We start from the raw sequence: 19,620 nt of genomic DNA, 5'->3' as shown, positions 1-19,620 counted from the left end.
GTTATTGATGAGGTTATTGGTCAGTTACTGATCAGTTATTGATCAGTTATTGATCTGGTTACAAATTGTAACCCGCAGAACCGGGTCAGAACTTCAGTCTGAGCTCCGGTTGGAACCGGGTCAGAACCATAAAACCTCTGAAATAATCAGAACTTTCAGCTTTCTGAGAGTAAAACAGAAGGAGGAGCAGACAGCTGATGACTTCATGCTTTATTAATCTTTTATTCATCTTTTATCCGTCTTTTATTCGTGTTAGCGCCTCAGTCCGGACCCCGCCGCCCCCTCCTGGGGTCCACCGGTTGAGCCCTGAGTGCCTGCTGACGGGCCTCGGCGTCCCTAAAGGTGTCCAGAGCCGGCGCCACCTGCAGGCGGAGCTTAGAGGAGGTGGTGTGTTGGTCCTGAGGAGGAAGAGACGCCATCAGACTGAGGAAGAATGATGCTGAGCTCAGCTTCCTCACAGAGAGGAAATATAACAAACAGCCCAACGTGAGTGCAAATAAAAACACTTTGAATCGGATTTATGGCAGAAAAAGTCAGAAGAATAAAGAAATAATCCAAAGAAGGTTTGTTTAAAACCATCAGGCTCAGCAAAGTGTCCGATTCTGGAAGATTTATCAGTAAAACCTCCTCACATTTAATCCCATTTAATCCTATTTAATCCCATTTAATCCTATTTAATCCTATTTAATCCTATTTAATCCTATTTAATCCTATTTAATATAAATAATAATGAAAGCCTGTGAGCAGCAGACATTTACAAAATAAAAGCCTGTGAGCAGCAGACATTTACAAAATAAAAGCCTGTGAGCAGCAGACATTTACAAAATAAAAGCCAGTGAACAACAGACTTTTACAAAATAAAAGCCTGTGAGCAACACACTTTTACAAAATAAAAGCCTGTAAGCAGCAGACCTTTAAAAAACAAAAGCCTGTGAGCGACAGACTTTTACAAAATAAAAGCCTGTGAGCAACGGACTTTTACAAAATACTTTTTTTTTAAATAAATTATATATGCGTTAATACACGATAAAATATTTATTGACATAAAATAATTAATGAGTCAACATAAATAGTTAACTCGCCCAGCCCTAAATCCTCATCAGTCGTATTTCAGGGTTGAAGCAGAATAAATGTGAAAGGCCTCCTGGGGGGGCAAAGAAAAACCACCTTTAAGGAATCACCTGCATCGGAGGACGTGTTGCCTTGTGTGTGAATTACCTGTGAAAAAGACGAAAGTTCGAACGGTGTTTGTGCGACTGGCAGAGATCTGCTCCTCCTCAGCAGGCTGGTTCTGGTTTCTCTAACAGAATCTGGTTTCATCTGAAATTACATTACAAAAACTCACATTTGTCCTCCTAACATTACAGAAACGCAACTGACTTTAAACTAAGGTTAAAGTGACTTTAAACTAAGGTTAAACTGGCGTTAAACCGGGTCCTCGAACTAACAGCTGATGATCTACTCACAGGGACGTGTGATTGGCTTTAGCTTTAGCTTTAGCTTTGGCTTTGGCTTTGGCTTTGGCTTTAGCTTTAGGTTTGGCTTTAGGTTTGGCTTTGGCTTTGGGTTTAGGTTTGGCTTTGGCTTTGGGTTTGGCTTTGGCTTTAGGTTTGGCTTTAGGTTTGGCTTTGGCTTTGGGTTTGGATTTGGCTTTAGGTTTGGCTTTGGCTTTGGCTTTGGCTTTGGGTTTGGCTTTAGGTTTGGCTTTAGGTTTGGCTTTGGCTTTGGCTTTGGCTTTGGCTTTGGCTTTGGGTTTGGGTTTAGCTTTGGCTTTAAGTTTGGCTTTGGCTTTGGCTTTGGCTTTGGCTTTGGGTTTAGGTTTGGCTTTGGCTTTGGGTTTAGGTTTGGCTTTGGCTTTGGCTTTGGGTTTAGGTTTGGCTTTGGCTTTGGCTTTGGGTTTAGGTTTGGCTTTGGCTTTGGGTTTAGGTTTAGGTTTGGCTTTGGCTTTGGGTTTAGGTTTAGGTTTAGGTTTGGCTTTAGGTTTGGCTTTGGCTTTGGCTTTGGCTTTGGGTTTAGGTTTGGCTTTGGCTTTGGGTTTAGGTTTGGCTTTAGGTTTGGCTTTAGCTTTAGCTTTAGCTTTGGCTTTGGCTTTAGCTTTAGCTTTGGCTTTGGCTTTGGTTTTGGCTTTGGGTTTGGCTTTGGGTTTGGCTTTAGGTTTGGCTTTAGGTTTGGCTTTAGGTTTGGCTTTAGGTTTGGCTTTGGCTTTGGCTTTAGGTTTGGCTTTGGCTTTGGCTTTAGGTTTAGCTTTGGCTTTGGCTTTGGGTTTAGGTTTGGCTTTGGCTTTAGGTTTGGCTTTGGCTTTAGGTTTGGCTTTGGCTTTGGGTTTAGGTTTGGCTTTAGGTTTGGCTTTGGCTTTGGGTTTAGGTTTGGCTTTGGCTTTAGGTTTGACTTTGGCTTTGGCTTTGGGTTTAGGTTTGGCTTTAGGTTTGGCTTTGGCTTTGGGTTTAGGTTTGGCTTTAGGTTTGGCTTTAGCTTTGGCTTTGGGTTTAGGTTTGGCTTTGGCTTTGGCTTTAGCTTTAGGTTTGGCTTTGGCTTTGGGTTTGGGTTTGGGTTTGGGTTTGGGTTTAGGTTTGGCTTTGGCTTTGGCTTTGGCTTTCTTTGGCTTTGGGTTTAGGTTTGGCTTTGGCTTTGGCTTTGGCTTTGGCTTTCTTTGGCTTTGGGTTTAGGTTTGGCTTTGGCTTTGGCTTTGGCTTTGGCTTTAGGTTTGGCTTTAGCTTTGGCTTTGGCTTTGGCTTTGGCTTTGGCTTTGGCTTTGGCTTTGGCGTTGGGTTTGGCTTTAGCTTTGGCTTTGGCTTTGGCTTTGGGTTTGGCTTTAGGTTTAGCTTTGGCTTTGGCTTTGGGTTTAGCTTTAGGTTTGGCTTTGGCTTTGGCTTTGGCTTTAGCTTTAGGTTTGGCTTTAGGTTTGGCTTTAGCTTTGGCTTTGGGTTTGGCTTTAGGTTTGGCTTTGGCTTTAGGTTTGCCTTTAGGTTTGGCTTTAGCTTTGGCTTTGGCTTTAGGTTTGGCTTTGGCTTTGGCTTTGGCTTTAGGTTTGACTTTGGCTTTGGCTTTAGCTTTGGCTTTAGGTTTAGGTTTAGGTTTAGCTTTAGGTTTGGCTTTGGCTTTGGCTTTGGCTTTGGCTTTAGGTTTGACTTTGACTTTGGCTTTGGCTTTGGCTTTGGCTTTGGCTTTGGGTTTAGCTTTGGCTTTGGCTTTGGCTTTAGGTTTGACTTTGCCTTTGGCGTTGGGTTTAGCTTTAGGTTTGGCTTTGGCTTTAACTTTGGCTTTAACTTTGGCTTTAGCTTTGGCTTTGGCTTTGGCTTTGGCTTTGGCTTTGGTTTTGGCTTTAGGTTTAGCTTTAGGTTTGGCTTTGGCTTTGGCTTTGGCTTTAGGTTTAGGTTTAGCTTTAGGTTTGGCTTTGGCTTTGGCTTTGGCTTTGGCTTTAGCTTTAGGTTTGGCTTTGGCTTTAACTTTGGCTTTGGCTTTGGCTTTAGGTTTGACTTTGGCTTTGGCTTTGGGTTTATCTTTAGGTTTGGCTTTGGCTTTCTTTGGCTTTGGGTTTATCTTTAGGTTTGGCTTTGGCCTTGACTTTGGCTTTAACTTTGGCTTTAGCTTTGGCTTTAGCTTTGGCTTTGGCTTTGGCTTTGGCTTTGGCTTTAGCTTTGGCTTTGGCTTTGGCTTTAGGTTTGGCTTTGGCTTTGGCTTTAGGTTTGACTTTGGCTTTGGCTTTAGGTTTGGCTTTGGCTTTGGCTTTGGCTTTAGGTTTGGCTTTGGCTTTGGCTTTGGCTTTAGGTTTGGCTTTGGCTTTGGCTTTGGGTTTGGCTTTCTTTGGCTTTGGGTTTATCTTTAGGTTTGGCTTTGGCCTTGACTTTGGCTTTAACTTTGGCTTTGGCTTTAGCTTTGGCTTTGGCTTTGGCTTTGGCTTTGGCTTTGGCTTTGGCTTTAGGTTTAGCTTTAGGTTTGGCTTTGGCTTTGGCTTTGGCTTTGGCTTTGGCTTTGGCTTTGGCTTTAGGTTTGGCTTTGGCTTTGGCTTTGGCTTTGGCTTTGGCTTTAGCTTTAGCTTTAGCTTTGGTTTTGGCTTTGGCTTTGGCTTTGGCTTTAGGTTTAGCTTTAGGTTTGGCTTTGGCTTTGGCTTTGGGTTTAGCTTTGGCTTTGGCTTTGGCTTTAGCTTTGGCTTTGGCTTTAGCTTTGGCTTTGGCTTTAGGTTTGGCTTTGGCTTTGGCTTTGGCTTTGGCTTTGGCTTTGGCTTTGGCTTTGGCTTTGGCTTTGGTTTTGGCTTTGGCTTTGGCTTTGGCTTTGGCTTTAGGTTTAGGTTTAGGTTTAGCTTTAGGTTTGGCTTTGGCTTTGGCTTTGGGTTTGGCTTTAGCTTTGGCTTTGGCTTTGGCTTTGGCTTTGGCTTTGGCTTTGGCTTTGGCTTTGGCGTTGGGTTTGGCTTTAGCTTTGGCTTTGGCTTTGGCTTTGGGTTTGGCTTTAGGTTTAGCTTTGGCTTTGGCTTTGGGTTTAGCTTTAGGTTTGGCTTTGGCTTTGGCTTTGGCTTTAGCTTTAGGTTTGGCTTTAGGTTTGGCTTTAGCTTTGGCTTTGGGTTTGGCTTTAGGTTTGGCTTTGGCTTTAGGTTTGCCTTTAGGTTTGGCTTTAGCTTTGGCTTTGGCTTTAGGTTTGGCTTTGGCTTTGGCTTTGGCTTTAGGTTTGACTTTGGCTTTGGCTTTAGCTTTGGCTTTAGGTTTAGGTTTAGGTTTAGGTTTAGCTTTAGGTTTGGCTTTGGCTTTGGCTTTGGCTTTGGCTTTAGGTTTGACTTTGACTTTGGCTTTGGCTTTGGCTTTGGCTTTGGCTTTGGGTTTAGCTTTGGCTTTGGCTTTGGCTTTAGGTTTGACTTTGCCTTTGGCGTTGGGTTTAGCTTTAGGTTTGGCTTTGGCTTTAACTTTGGCTTTAACTTTGGCTTTAGCTTTGGCTTTGGCTTTGGCTTTGGCTTTGGCTTTGGCTTTGGTTTTGGCTTTAGGTTTAGCTTTAGGTTTGGCTTTGGCTTTGGCTTTGGCTTTAGGTTTAGGTTTAGCTTTAGGTTTGGCTTTGGCTTTGGCTTTGGCTTTGGCTTTAGCTTTAGGTTTGGCTTTGGCTTTAACTTTGGCTTTGGCTTTGGCTTTAGGTTTGACTTTGGCTTTGGCTTTGGGTTTATCTTTAGGTTTGGCTTTGGCTTTCTTTGGCTTTGGGTTTATCTTTAGGTTTGGCTTTGGCCTTGACTTTGGCTTTAACTTTGGCTTTAGCTTTGGCTTTAGCTTTGGCTTTGGCTTTGGCTTTGGCTTTGGCTTTGGCTTTAGCTTTGGCTTTGGCTTTGGCTTTGGCTTTAGGTTTGGCTTTGGCTTTGGCTTTGGCTTTAGGTTTGACTTTGGCTTTGGCTTTAGGTTTGGCTTTGGCTTTGGCTTTGGCTTTAGGTTTGGCTTTGGCTTTGGCTTTGGCTTTAGGTTTGGCTTTGGCTTTGGCTTTGGGTTTGGCTTTCTTTGGCTTTGGGTTTATCTTTAGGTTTGGCTTTGGCCTTGACTTTGGCTTTAACTTTGGCTTTGGCTTTAGCTTTGGCTTTGGCTTTGGCTTTAGCTTTAGCTTTAGCTTTGGTTTTGGCTTTGGCTTTGGCTTTGGCTTTGGCTTTGGCTTTGGCTTTGGCTTTGGCTTTGGCTTTAGGTTTAGCTTTAGGTTTGGCTTTGGCTTTGGCTTTGGCTTTGGCTTTGGCTTTAGGTTTGGCTTTGGCTTTGGCTTTGGCTTTGGCTTTGGCTTTGGCTTTGGCTTTAGCTTTAGCTTTAGCTTTGGTTTTGGCTTTGGCTTTGGCTTTGGCTTTAGGTTTAGCTTTAGGTTTGGCTTTGGCTTTGGCTTTGGGTTTAGCTTTGGCTTTGGCTTTGGCTTTAGCTTTGGCTTTGGCTTTAGCTTTGGCTTTGGCTTTAGGTTTGGCTTTGGCTTTGGCTTTGGCTTTGGCTTTGGCTTTGGCTTTAGCTTTGGTTTTGGCTTTGGCTTTGGCTTTGGCTTTGGCTTTGGCTTTAGGTTTAGGTTTAGGTTTAGCTTTAGGTTTGGCTTTGGCTTTGGCTTTGGGTTTAGCTTTGGCTTTGGCTTTGGCTTTAGGTTTGACTTTGCCTTTGGCGTTGGGTTTAGCTTTAGGTTTGGCTTTGGCTTTAACTTTGGCTTTAGCTTTGGCTTTAGCTTTGGCTTTAGCTTTGGCTTTGACTTTGGCTTTGGCTTTAGGTTTAGCTTTAGGTTTGGCTTTGGGTTTGGCTTTGGCTTTAGGTTTAGCTTTAGGTTTGGCTTTGGCTTTGGCTTTGGCTTTAGCTTTAGGTTTGGCTTTGGCTTTAACTTTGGCTTTGGCTTTGGCTTTAGGTTTGACTTTGGCTTTGGCTTTAGCTTTGGTTTTGGCTTTGGCTTTGGCTTTGGCTTTGGCTTTGGCTTTAGGTTTAGCTTTAGGTTTGGCTTTGGCTTTGGCTTTGGGTTTAGCTTTGGCTTTGGCTTTGGCTTTAGCTTTGGCTTTGGCTTTGGCTTTAGCTTTGGCTTTGGCTTTAGGTTTGGCTTTGGCTTTGGCTTTAGCTTTGGTTTTGGCTTTGGCTTTGGCTTTGGCTTTAGGTTTAGGTTTAGGTTTAGCTTTAGGTTTGGCTTTGGCTTTGGCTTTGGGTTTAGCTTTGGCTTTGGCTTTGGCTTTAGGTTTGACTTTGCCTTTGGCGTTGGGTTTAGCTTTAGGTTTGGCTTTGGCTTTAACTTTGGCTTTAACTTTGGCTTTAGCTTTGGCTTTAGCTTTGGCTTTGACTTTGGCTTTGGCTTTAGGTTTAGCTTTAGGTTTGGCTTTGGGTTTGGCTTTGGCTTTAGGTTTAGCTTTAGGTTTGGCTTTGGCTTTGGCTTTAGCTTTAGCTTTAGGTTTGGCTTTGGCTTTGGCTTTAACTTTGGCTTTGGCTTTGGCTTTAGGTTTGACTTTGGCTTTGGCTTTGGGTTTATCTTTAGGTTTGGCTTTGGCTTTGGCTTTCTTTGGCTTTGGGTTTATCTTTAGGTTTGACTTTGGCTTTAACTTTGGCTTTAGCTTTGGCTTTAGCTTTAGCTTTGGCTTTGGCTTTGGCTTTGGCTTTGGCTTTGGCTTTAGGTTTGGCTTTGGCTTTGGCTTTAGCTTTGGTTTTGGCTTTGGCTTTAGGTTTAGCTTTAGGTTTGGCTTTGGCTTTAACTTTGGCTTTGGCTTTGGCTTTAGGTTTGACTTTGGCTTTGGCTTTGGGGTTATCTTTAGGTTTGGCTTTGGTCTTGACTTTAACTTTGGCTTTAGCTTTGGCTTTAGCTTTGGCTTTGGCTTTGGCTTTGGCTTTGGCTTTAGCTTTGGCTTTGGCTTTGGCTTTGGCTTTGGCTTTGGCTTTAGGTTTGGCTTTGGCTTTGGCTTTAGCTTTGGTTTTGGCTTTGGCTTTAGGTTTAGCTTTAGGTTTGGCTTTGGCTTTGGGTTTGGGTTTAGCTTTGGCTTTGGCTTTGGGTTTAGCTTTAGGTTTGGCTTTGGCTTTGGCTTTGGCTTTGGGTTTAGCTTTAGGTTAGGCTTTGGCTTTGGCTTTGGCTTTGGCTTTAGGTTTGGCTTTAGGTTTGGCTTTAGGTTTGGCTTTAGGTTTGGCTTTAGGTTTGGCTTTAGGTTTGGCTTTGGCTTTGGCTTTGGCTTTGGGTTTGGCTTTGGGTTTGGCTTTAGGTTTGGCTTTAGGTTTGGCTTTAGGTTTGGCTTTGGCTTTAGCTTTAGGTTTGGCTTTGGCTTTGGCTTTGGGTTTATCTTTAGGTTTGGCTTTGGCTTTGGCTTTGGGTTTGGGTTTATCTTTAGGTTTGGCTTTAGCTTTGGCTTTGGCTTTAGGTTTGGCTTTGGCTTTGGCTTTGGCTTTGGCTTTAGGTTTGGCTTTGGCTTTGGCTTTGGCTTTGGCTTTAGGTTTGGCTTTGGCTTTAGATTTGGCTTTAGGTTTGGCTTTAGCTTTGGCTTTGGCTTTAGGTTTGGCTTTGGCTTTGGCTTTAGGTTTGGCTTTGGCTTTGGCTTTGGCTTTAGGTTTGGCTTTGGGTTTGGCTTTGGCTTTGGCTTTGGCTTTGGCTTTGGCTTTGGCTTTGGCTTTGGGTTTGGCTTTGGCTTTGGCTTTCTTTGGCTTTGGGTTTATCTTTAGGTTTGGCTTTGGCCTTGACTTTGGCTTTAACTTTGGCTTTGGCTTTGGCTTTAGCTTTGGCTTTGGCTTTGGCTTTGGCTTTGGCTTTAGCTTTGGCTTTGGCTTTGGCTTTAGGTTTGGCTTTGGCTTTGGCTTTAGCTTTGGTTTTGGCTTTGGCTTTGGCTTTGGCTTTAGGTTTAGCTTTAGGTTTGGCTTTGGCTTTGGCTTTGGGTTTAGCTTTGGCTTTGGCTTTGGCTTTAGGTTTGACTTTGGCTTTGGCTTTGGGTTTAGCTTTAGGTTTGGCTTTGGCTTTAACTTTGGCTTTAACTTTGGCTTTAGCTTTGGCTTTAGCTTTGGCTTTGGCTTTGGCTTTGGCTTTGGCTTTAGGTTTAGCTTTAGGTTTGGCTTTGGCTTTGGCTTTGGCTTTGGCTTTAGGTTTAGCTTTAGGTTTGGCTTTGGCTTTGGGTTTAGCTTTAGGTTTGGCTTTGGCTTTGGCTTTGGCTTTGGCTTTGGCTTTAGCTTTAGGTTTGGCTTTGGCTTTAACTTTGGCTTTGACTTTGGCTTTAGGTTTGACTTTGGCTTTGGCTTTGGGTTTATCTTTAGGTTTGGCTTTGGCTTTGGCTTTCTTTGGCTTTGGGTTTATCTTTAGCTTTGGCCTTGACTTTGGCTTTAACTTTGGCTTTAGCTTTGGCTTTGGCTTTGGCTTTGGCTTTGGCTTTGGCTTTGGCTTTAGGTTTGGCTTTGGCTTTGGCTTTGGCTTTGGCTTTGGCTTTAGCTTTAGCTTTAGCTTTGGTTTTGGCTTTGGCTTTGGCTTTGGCTTTGGCTTTGGCTTTAGGTTTAGCTTTAGGTTTGGCTTTGGCTTTGGCTTTGGCTTTGGGTTTAGCTTTGGCTTTGGCTTTAGGTTTGACTTTGGCTTTGGCTTTGGGTTTAGCTTTAGGTTTGGCTTTGGCTTTAACTTTGGCTTTAACTTTGGCTTTAGCTTTGGCTTTGCCTTTGGCTTTGGCTTTGGCTTTAGGTTTAGCTTTAGGTTTGACTTTGGCTTTGGCTTTGGGTTTAGCTTTAGGTTTGGCTTTGGCTTTAACTTTGGCTTTAACTTTGGCTTTAGCTTTGGCTTTGCCTTTGGCTTTGGATTTGGCTTTAGGTTTAGCTTTAGGTTTGGCTTTGGCTTTGGTTTTGGGTTTAGCTTTGGCTTTGGCTTTGGGTTTACCTTTAGGTTTGGCTTTGGCTTCGGCTTTGGGGTTAGCTTTAGGTTTGGCTTTGGCTTTAACTTTGGCTTTGGCTTTGGCTTTAGGTTTGACTTTGGCTTTGGCTTTGGGTTTAGCTTTAGGTTTGGCTTTGGCTTTGGCTTTGGGTTTAGCTTTATGTTTCACTTTGGCTTTGGCTTTCTTTGGCTTTGGGTTTAGGTTTAGGTTTAGGTTTGGCTTTGGCTTTGGCTTTGGGTTTCCCAACACGAGTTGAGTTGATGTTTTATAGAATTACACACTGAACACAGACTGACCTTAAAATGGACTTAAACCGTCGATGTTTTAGTAAAAAGTCAGAGTATTGAGACCTGATCACTTTAATCTTGTGTTTCTTTACAAATGGAGAAAGTTCTGCTCAGTCGTGTTCTGTAGTTGTTACTGTTTGTCCTTTAAAAAAGTTTATTCATGAAATGTTTCAAATATTTGAAATGTTATTATAAACGGAGAGCATTTAGATTAGTTTCTCTATTCCAGTTTAATGTCTTGTTATAGTTTTTTAATCCCTGAAGGTAAATTATATCCCTACGATATTAATTATTAATAAAGCTATGCGATCCTAAACAAAGATTCACCTTGTTTACCTTCTGGGGACAGTTCAGAATCTGTCCCCAGATGTGTGTTTACCATACATTATGGGGACCCAATGGTCTTACATGGTTTCTGGGGACAGTTCAGAATCCGTCCCCAGATGTGTGTTTACCATACATTATGGGGACCCAATGGTCTTACAGTTAAGAATCCGTCCCCAGATGTGTGTTTACCATACATTATCGGGACCGTTTGTTTTTACATGCTTTCTGGGGACAGTTCAGAATCCGTCCCAAGATGTGTGTTTACCATACATTATGGGGACCGCTTGTTTTTACATGCTTTATGGGGACAGTTCAGAATCTGTCCCCAGAAAACAAAGGGTCCCCATAACGTATGGTAAACACACACAGTGATCGGGGGGGGATCTGTCTCTCTCACCCTGGGTTTGTGGGTACTCGCTTGGTTCCGGCTCAGCTGGTCCTCCAGCCACTGTCGAGCGTAGTGATGAGACAGAAGGTCGGCCAGTGGCGACGGCGTCCTGATGACACATCAATGAGTCATCGATCAATAGTTATAGATAGAGGAATAGAGGAATCAGTTTAGTGTTTCCTCACCTGTTCGCCACTCCAAACGTGATGTCAGGCACCGGGTTCGGCTGCCGTGAAGCCCTGCCCTCAGGTTTTCTGGGAGCCTGGTTCTGGGCCGCGGCCCAGACCCGGTACTGACTCAGCTCTTTGGAAGTCACCAAACCGGATTTCACGGCGTCCCGGTTCAGAGACACGAAGTCTGGGCGCTGAGTAGATTCTTCAGGTCTGGACTGAACGTTCCAGCCGGACAGAACTGAAAGAGAACCGAGAATCAGTATAAAGCAGGTACAGACCAAAGGGCCCCAGGGGTCCCTGACTCCCTCTGGTAGGGCATCTTTATTCATATAGCGCATCTCATACCACAGGCAACTCAATGTGCTTCACATAAAGACATTTAAAAGAACAGTATAAAGCAGCATTGTGGAGGGGGTGTGGTGCATCAGCTGCAGAGGAGAGGTGGGAAGGGAGATGATTGGCACACCTGCACATCATCGGCTAATCATTCTCCCCTTTATCAGTAGCGTGCTGGTCCGGGCAAAGGAGAGAGAACCGTGAGATGACCTGTCGGAAGAGACAGCAGGAGGCACGAGAGCAAAGTACCGGAGAAGACGGCGATCATCCCCTGTGTGCAGCCTAGTGAGCCTTGGTTGACACAAATAAACGGTTAACTCCCACAAAGTGGTCTGTGTGTGTGTTGGGGAACCCACGGTGGCACGAATCCTGCATAAAAACAAGCAAAGGTGGGGGGGGCGGGGGTCTCACAGATTCCTGCTGTGTGTCTTTGGGTCTGAAAACGTACCTTTAATGGAAAGTCCTCAGAAGCAGGATAAAGCAGAGCTGTGTGACCAGAGAGTCAGCTGACTAACACACCGGCTGTAACTGTATCCTCTGATCTGTCAGTCACAGCTTTGCTTCATCCTGTTTGTGTGACTGACAGCAGAGATGCTGCCTGAAGGCATCTTTCTGTCACACAAACACTCTGACACACAGGCTGCTGCTTTCCTCATGATCGCAGACCCGGTTCTGACCTGAACCCCAGACCCGGTTCTGACCTGAACCCAGAACCAGGACTGACAGGGAGGCGTCCTTCTCTCCTCTGAGGTTCTCTCATCGGCAGCTGCCCACATGTCAAAGTGTCCTGATAAAAGAACCCCATATAAATCCCAGTGTGCACGTGGAGAATAACTGTGCACGTGGAGAATAAGAAGCCTGGACTTCAGAGCAGATATTTATCTTTTCTCCAGAAGATTCAGTGACAAACAGTAGAGAGAATAAAATGATTCTGTTTAACATCATGGAGCAGTTTATCAGCACCACCCGAGGACCCAAAAGCTCAGACAGGTTCTACAGCACAGTTCACAGACCTGCTGCCAAGAGAGTCCCAGTCCAGAGAGCTAGCAGCCACAGCCCAGAGAGCTAGCAGCCACAGAGTCCAGAGAGCTAGCAGCCACAGTCCAGAGAGCTAGCAGCCACAGAGTCCAGAGAGCTAGCAGCCACAGAGTCCAGAGAGCTAGCAGCCACAGAGTCCAGAGAGCTAGCAGCCACAGAGTCCAGAGAGCTAGCAGCCACAGAGTCCAGAGAGCTAGCAGCCACAGAGTCCAGAGAGCTAGCAGCCACAGAGTCCAGAGAGCTAGCAGCCACAGAGCCAGAGAGCTAGCGGCCACAGTCCAGAGAGCTAGCAGCCACAGCCACAGTCCAGAGAGCTATCAGCCACAGTCCAGAGAGCTAGCAGCCACAGCCACAGTCCAGAGAACTAGCAGCCACAGCCCAGAGAGCTAGCAGCCACAGTCACAGTCCAGAGAGCTAGCAGCCACAGTCCAGAGAGCTAGCAGCCACAGCCACAGTCCAGAGAGCTAGCAGCCACAGTCCAGAGAGCTAGCGGCCACAGTCCAGAGAGCTAGCAGCCACAGCCACAGTCCAGAGAGCTAGCAGCCACAGTCCAGAGAGCTAGCAGCCACAGCCACAGTCCAGAGAACTAGCAGCCACAGCCCAGAGAGCTAGCAGCCACAGTCCAGAGAGCTAGCAGCCACAGTCCAGAGCTAGCAGCCACAGTCCAGAGAGCTAGCAGCCAAAGCCACAGAGTCCAGAGAGCTAGCAGCCATAGCCACAGAGTCCAGAGAACTAGCAGCCACAGTCCAGAGAGCTAGCAGCCAAAGCCACAGAGTCCAGAGAGCTAGCAGCCATAGCCACAGAGTCCAGAGAACTAGCAGCCACAGTCCAGAGAGCTAGCAGCCACAGCCACAGTCCAGAGAACTAGCAGTCACAGTCCAGAGAGCTAGCAGCCAAAGCCACAGAGTCCAGAGATCTAGCAGCCAAAGCCACAGAGTCCAGAGAGCTAGCAACCAAAGCCACAGAGGCCAGAGAGCCAGAGCTAGCGCCCACAGAGGCCACAGAGCCAGAGCTAGCGCCCACAGAGGCCACAGAGCCAGAGCTAGCCCCCACAGAGACCACAGAGCCAGAGCTAGCCCCCACAGAGGCCACAGAGCCAGAGCTAGCACCCACAGAGGCCACAGAGCCAGAGCTAGCACCCACAGAGGCCACAGAGCCAGAGCTAGCACCCACAGAGGCCACAGAGCCAGAGCTAGCCCCCACAGAGGCCACAAAGCCAGAGCTAGCCCTCACAGAGCTAGAGCTAGCCCCCACAGAGGCCACAGAGCCAGAGCTAGCACCCACAGAGGCCACAGAGCCAGAGCTAGCCCCCACAGAGACCACAGAGCCAGAGCTAGCACCCACGGAGGCCACAGAGCCTAGCCCCCACAGAGACCACAGAGCCAGAGCTAGCACCCACAGAGGCTACAGAGCCCATGGGGCCCCTGCCCGGGGACCCACAGTTTCGAGCCCCTCCCTCCCACCCTCTTTTTGGGATGTCTGGGATCCATCCCTTGAAGGGGGGGGGGCTCCCCCATCGCTGGATGTCTGGCCGCTGGCCGGACCGCCTCCGGTTCCTCCTGCCACGTCGCAGGAAGTCTGGCCATCCACCAGCCCGGTTTCGAGCCCCTCCCTCCCTCCCACCCACAGGTTTTTGTTCTGTCTGGGATCCGTCCCTTGAGAGGGGGGTCTGTCACGTTCATGGGGTTTTACCATGTTTTTGGTTTTGTGTTTTTTATCATTAGTTTAAGTCCATGTTTAGTTGCTTTTTTCTCACTTCCCATGCCAGGTCATTAGTTCACTCACTTCACACGTCCATCGTTCCCCAGCTGCACTCATTTGGCAATCATTCAGTTCACTATTTAGTTTCCATGCTCCCCTTTCATTTTGTGAATTTGTTCTCCGTCTTCACCTTTCATGCCACGCCACAGCTAAGTACCTTTAAGAACAGAGTCCAAGTAGAACCCTGACAGCGAAAAACTCCTCAGGTAGAGCGATGAGGTGAGGACCTGACACCACAGGAGCTTCCTGACTCCCCTCATGTTAGCGTAAAGGGTGCCGACAAACGAATTATTAAAACATTGGAGTGGTGAGCATTGGACTGGATACTGTAAAAGGTAAGTTTGCCACCTTTCATGTGGGAGACGCGGGTTCAAGAAACCCAGAAGTTTCAGTGCAGTCTGTTGGTTTCCTGAGCTGGAAACTGTATTTAATAGGTTTTGTATGAACTGGATTTATTTGGATTATTACTGAATAACAATGAATTGGCTTGAATTGGACTGTAGCTCTGAAGTGCTTTGTCGTGATTTGGTGCTTTAGAAATAAAACTGAACTGAATTTGTCATTTCTGACTCAGATACCACCTGCAGCTGTGCTAATGTTTGAGCATGCTAACTAGCATTAGCTTTGTCTTAAAGCTGCAGTGTGCTAATGTTTGAGCATGCTAACTAGCATTAGCTGTGTCTTAAAGCTGCAGCTGTGCTAATGTTTGAGCATGCTAACTAGCATTAGCTTTGTCTTAAAGCTGCAGTGTGCTAATGTTTGAGCATGCTAACTAGCATCAGCTTTGTCTTAAAGATGCAGTGTGCTGTTTGAGCATGCTAACTAGCATTAGCTGTGTCTTAAAGCTGCAGTGTGCTAATGTTTGAGCATGCTAACTAGTATTAGCTGTGTCTTAAAGCTGCAGTGTGCTAATGTTTGAGTATGCTAACTAGCATTAGCTGGGTCTTAAAGCTGCAGCTGTGCTAATGTTTGAGCATGCTAACTAGCATTAGCTGTGTCTTAAAGCTGCAGTGTGCTAATGTTTGAGCACGCTAACTAGCATTAGCTTTGTCTTAAAGCTGCAGCTGTGCTAATGTTTGAGTATGCTAACTAGCATTAGCTTTGTCTTAAAGCTGCAGCTGTGCTAATGTTTGAGTATGCTAACTAGCATTAGCTGTGTCTTAAAGCTGCAGTATGCTGACTGTTGTTGTTGAGGGGGGCGGAGCTTACCCTCAGCCACGCCTCCGTCTCTCAGGTGCCTGCTGCTGGTTCCGAAGGTGAAGTCTGGACCGGGAACAGCCAGACCTCTGGTCCGGGCCTTGCCCAGGGGCACCTGCACACAGAACAGTGTCATCATGATCTTCATCTTCCTCTCAGCGGCTACAGACCAAATTATCGTTTACAGATAAGATTTTACTCGGCAGCTCACAGCTCGTCCTACAGAAAGAGTCTCAGAAACATCTTCAGGAGTTGTGTTCTGCTGATGTTGGACCTCTGACACTGCTGACCGTCACATTCTGGGCGGGTGTACCAGGCTCTGCTCTGCAGTGGTTCAGCTCATATCTATCTGCCTCTAAGTACAGCTCCTCTTCCACTTCTCTCTCCTACGGTGTCCCACAGGGTTCAATTCTGGGGCCTTTATGGTTTCTGTTATATCTGCTCCCTCTTTAAGGACATATCCTCCCACTATGCAGATGACACTCAGCTGTATTTCTCTTTAAGATGTTTCTAAGCTGCTCAGACTCTGTTAAAAGTTGGATGTCTGACAGCTTTCTCCAGCTTAATGAAGAGGAAACAAAAGTCGCTCTTTTCTGTCTCTATTAAACAGGCTGAAATATTAATTTATTGTCATGTACACATGAAATTACTCCTCTGCATTTGACCCATCCAGGTTGCCATGCACACGGTGCCATGGGCCGCCAATAACAGCGCCCAGGGAGCGCCCAACCTGAGCTGAATATATAACTTGAGTCATACAGACCCCTCCCACAGATTAACAGCCTTTCTTGGCTGAAACTAGTTTAAAGTAGGGGCCGTTATCACACAGTGAAACTGAACAACAGCAGCAATAACAACAACAGCCTAACAGCAGGACCACTTAGTAATCAAAGTATAGCAAAAAGCAGCCTGGTACGCAAGAAAAATATACTTAGACTATTCTGGATGAATCAGGTAGTTCACAGTAGAGCCCTGCACTCCTGCGGGACCCAAAGCAGTGCGGCGCGAGACACATTTTGAAAGCTCATTCCGGGCTGGAGCGGTGATAAGCTGCAGTCCCGCTAACTAAAAACGTGTTTAATATAAAAGCTATAATGATCTCCTGCTGCTGAAAACAACTGAGAAGAAATAAAGCCTAACTAAAAGAAGTTCAAAAGCGCGATCCATCTCTCCTTTTATTCAGGAGATGCGCATTGCACAGGGACAGGGCATGGGTAACCTACTTAAATAATATCTGGATTACATGTTACATTTTCAACATTCTGGGTTTAGAAAAGGTAGGGTAATTAATAACACATATTGTTTTCATTCCACTTGTTTGCATTTAAATCAATGTAACATGAGCTGTAGGCTGAGATATTTATGCTCAAATCCACTCAAAGTAGGGGGCGGGGCTCCATCACGCTGTGTTTAAAATCATATTAACTAAAAATATACTTTTACTTCCAAGAATGGAAATGTGAGGAGTGGCATATAACATATGTACAATGTATTATTCTTAATCTTCACGGTAGATTTTGGTAGGAGCGGGACTGTAAATTCTGTCCCGCGCAGGCCTTTAGTTCACAGTCCCTCCAGAAGTTAAGACGCACACAGTTACAGTTTTTTTAAATTTTTTATCTCTGACTGTTTTCGATCTGCAGCCTGTTGGAAACTGGATGTTAAAATGTGAAGTTTTCTTATAAAAAGTGTAAAAAAAAAACTCAGATTTAACTGGTTGATCTTCTTTTAACTTATTTTGTGACTCTTTTGTTTTTCCTTTTGTTGCTTTTTAAATATTTCTGCTGTATATTTTCTATAATAATCAGAGCTGGGCGAGTTAACTCGTTATCGCGTTAATTTGTTAATTAATAAAAAATATTTTATCGTGCATTAATGCAGGTTTTATTATTGTAAAAGTCTGTTGCTCACAGGCTTTTATTATTGTAAAAGTCTGTTGCTCACAGGCTTTTATTCTGTAAAAGTCTGTTGCTCACAGGCTTTTATTATTGTAAAAGTCTGTTGCTCACAGGCTTTTATTTTGTAAAAGTCTGTCGCTCACAGGCTTTTATTTTGTAAAAGTCTGTTGCTCACAGGCTTTTATTTTGTAAAAGTCTGTTGCTCACAGGCTTTTATTATTGTAAAAGTCTGTCGCTCACAGGCTTTTATTTAGTAAAAGTCTGTTGCTCACAGGCTTTTATTTTGTAAAAGTCTGTTGCTCACAGGCTTTTATTTTGTAAAAGTCTGTTTCTCACAGGCTTTTATTTTGTAAAAGTCTGTTTCTCACAGGCTTTTATTCTGTAAAAGTCTGCTGCTCACAGGCTTTTATTTTGTAAAAGTCTGCTGCTCACAGGCTTTTATTCTGTAAAAGTCTGCTGCTCACAGGCTTTTATTTTGTAAAAGTCTGTTTCTCACAGGCTTTTATTTTGTAAAAGTCTGCTCACAGGCTTTTATTTTGTAAAAGTCTGTTTCTCACAGGCTTTTATTCTGTAAAAGTCTGCTGCTCACAGGCTTTTATTTTGTAAAAGTCTGCTGCTCACAGGCTTTTATTCTGTAAAAGTCTGCTGCTCACAGGCTTTTATTCTGTAAAAGTCTGCTGCTCACAGGCTTTTATTTTGTAAAAGTCTGTCACTCACAGGCTTTTATTCTGTAAAAGTCTGCTGCTCACAGGCTTTTATTCTGTAAAAGTCTGTTGCTCACAGGCTTTTATTCTGTAAAAGTATGTTGCTCACAGGCTTTTATTCTGTAAAAGTCTGCTGCTGTCTGCTGTGGAACAGGAAAATAAAGTAATCGGCGGATCCACCAAACATGGAGAAGGGTACGGAACTTTTACTCGGCCATTTTCATGTTAAAGTTCTTCCAGACGGCGGAGTCGACAGAACCAAAGTCATCTGTAAACACTGCCAAGTTGAATTATCTTCTCAGCGTAGTAGTTCCAGTCTAAAATATCACTTAAAGGCAAAACACACAACTGATAGCAGCAAGTCATTCAAGGAAACAGACAGTGGAGCGAGGCTTCTACATAAAAACTACAGAAAGATGCTGATGTTAAAAGTGTGTTTGCACAACAAATGTTATGGCACTTTCATTCATATGGCAGCACATTTAAAATAAAGCTAAATGCTAAAAGCTATACGCTACTTTTGGATTCATTTTTGGATTCTGCGTACAAATGAGATTAATCGTGATTAATCAGGGAAATCATGTGATTAATTAGATTAAACATTTTAATCGTTGCCCATTAATTATTTCTTAAACGGTCCTTTTTTCATCCATGTTGTGGCTTTGAACCGTTTCTCCTGTGTGAACGTGTTTGAAAGTCCAACTGGACCCAAATTTGTTGTAGAAAACTGTTATAATTGGAAAACAAATCTGTAAACAACAGAACACGTTTTTTATGAATGTGAGACTGTCCAATATTTGTGGAAATCTCTACATGACTTATTATCGTCCAGTTCCATAAACACGGATTTCTGGTCTTTTCAAAACATCCAAGTCGGCGTAATCCTCAAAGATAAAAGAAAACAGAGTTCTTGATAAATAACCTCATCATCATCACTAAATTTTATATTCACAAGTGTCGATATGCCAAACCCCCACCTTCATGGCTTGCAATAAAAAATAATATATCCTCGTTACAAAAATGTCTGAAATATGTAAATAATCCCCATGCAGATAAATTATACACACTCATAGAAAATCTTAACATGTCCTAACCGCCCTGTAACTGTTTAGAATGGACTTATTTTTTTTATTTATATATTTAATTTTTCATTATTATTATTTATGATCCCCCTTTTTTTATCTTGTGCATTTAAGATCATTAAATTTTTTTTCTATATGTGGAGGTGTGAATATATAAAGTTAAACAAACAAAAAAAAAGTTTACTTCTGAGTATGTCATTGTTTTGTCTATGTGACATGTTTGAATAAAAAATAAATAAAAAAAAGTCCAACTGGACCCGACGGAGCGGCCGGTTCCGGTTCTGTCGGTTCCGGTTCTGTTTACCTTGATGAGCAGCGGATCGCTCAGCATGGAGTCTCTGACCACGCCCAGCCGCGGTGACGACATGTTTTCTCCTCTTCTTCAGGTGTTTCTGACCTGTCCTGGCAACAAAAGTTTTCCAAAGGCAACAAAAAACCGAATTCTGGTTTAATTAATCAATAAGTTTGAACTTTTATATTCAACAGACACGTGAACGAAGAGCTGGTTTTGAGTTTTCCTCGTTTTAATTAACAGAGAGACTCACCGGAGGTTTCCGTCCGCGTCCAACGGAGTCCTGCCGAACGGTTTCTATGGCAACAAGAAGCGGAACAACGGCGCAACGCGAGTACGGAAGCCGGCTGCGTCCAGCCGTGATGATTCGAAGCGGCAACAACCTTCTGAACTCTGAAGCGAACATTAAAACATCCGAACTAATGTTTTAATGTTAACCAACTGTTCAGCGGACTCATTGTGTCTGTTTTCCGCTCATCTTTCAAACAAACTGGCGCCCTCATTGTTGTTTACTCACCAACTATCTGAAATTCTTTCAGTTTACCTCGTTTTAGTTTGCCACGCTTCAAATTTAACCAATTTTTACTGCTTTATATGTGAAACCGGTATTTTAAATACTTTAATGCGTTATTGTATGATTTAAAGACCTCGGAAAGCATTTTTATTGACCGTTTAAACCCGTAAAACATAAAGGTCTGAGTTCGTGAGCGCAACACTGCTGCTACGTCAACGTCAACGTAAGTTACGTTTTTCTTACAAAGCTGTTTTATTAAAACAGATGAATCACTACGCGGTTTAAACAAAAAAAAAAAAGAAAATGAAAAAACACAACAAAAAGACAACCAATA

At 44.2% G+C, this 19,620-nt stretch overlaps 1 protein-coding gene across 2 annotated transcripts; it reads right to left on the bottom strand.

The window, feature by feature from the left end:
• Nucleotides 1-241: 241 nt before the first annotated feature.
• Nucleotides 242-19,056, bottom strand: cfap77 (cilia and flagella associated protein 77). 2 transcript variants are annotated; one of them, XM_075468882.1, is made up of 7 exons: nt 19,026-19,056; nt 18,785-18,882; nt 14,809-14,911; nt 10,477-10,702; nt 10,301-10,400; nt 1,219-1,320; nt 242-398 (listed from the first exon to the last, which is right to left on the bottom strand). In XM_075468882.1, the coding sequence occupies exons 2-7, from the start codon at nt 18,845-18,847 to the stop codon at nt 261-263; spliced, it is 732 nt and encodes a 243-aa protein (XP_075324997.1). In that variant the 5' UTR covers nt 18,848-18,882; nt 19,026-19,056; the 3' UTR covers nt 242-260. The 2 variants fall into 2 exon arrangements, with proteins under 2 accessions (XP_075324997.1, XP_075324998.1); XM_075468883.1 differs by lacking the exon at nt 1,219-1,320.
• Nucleotides 19,057-19,620: the final 564 nt, after the last annotated feature.

This window comes from Odontesthes bonariensis, chromosome 6, assembly GCF_027942865.1.
Source record: "Odontesthes bonariensis isolate fOdoBon6 chromosome 6, fOdoBon6.hap1, whole genome shotgun sequence".
NCBI lineage: Eukaryota > Metazoa > Chordata > Actinopteri > Atheriniformes > Atherinopsidae > Odontesthes > Odontesthes bonariensis.
This window is presented reverse-complemented; position numbering and strand designations above follow the sequence as displayed.

Bases quoted from the DNA above. Each gene is read 5' to 3' on its own strand.
- cfap77 (XM_075468882.1), bottom strand. From the start codon at position 18,847: ATGTCGTCACCGCGGCTGGGCGTGGTCAGAGACTCCATGCTGAGCGAT. The intron at 14,912-18,784 runs GTAAACAGAACC...TTCTGTGTGCAG, and splicing joins GCGATCCGCTGCTCATCAAG to GTGCCCCTGGGCAAGGCCCG. The intron at 399-1,218 runs GTAATTCACACA...CTTCCTCCTCAG, and splicing joins AACTTTCGTCTTTTTCACAG to GACCAACACACCACCTCCTC.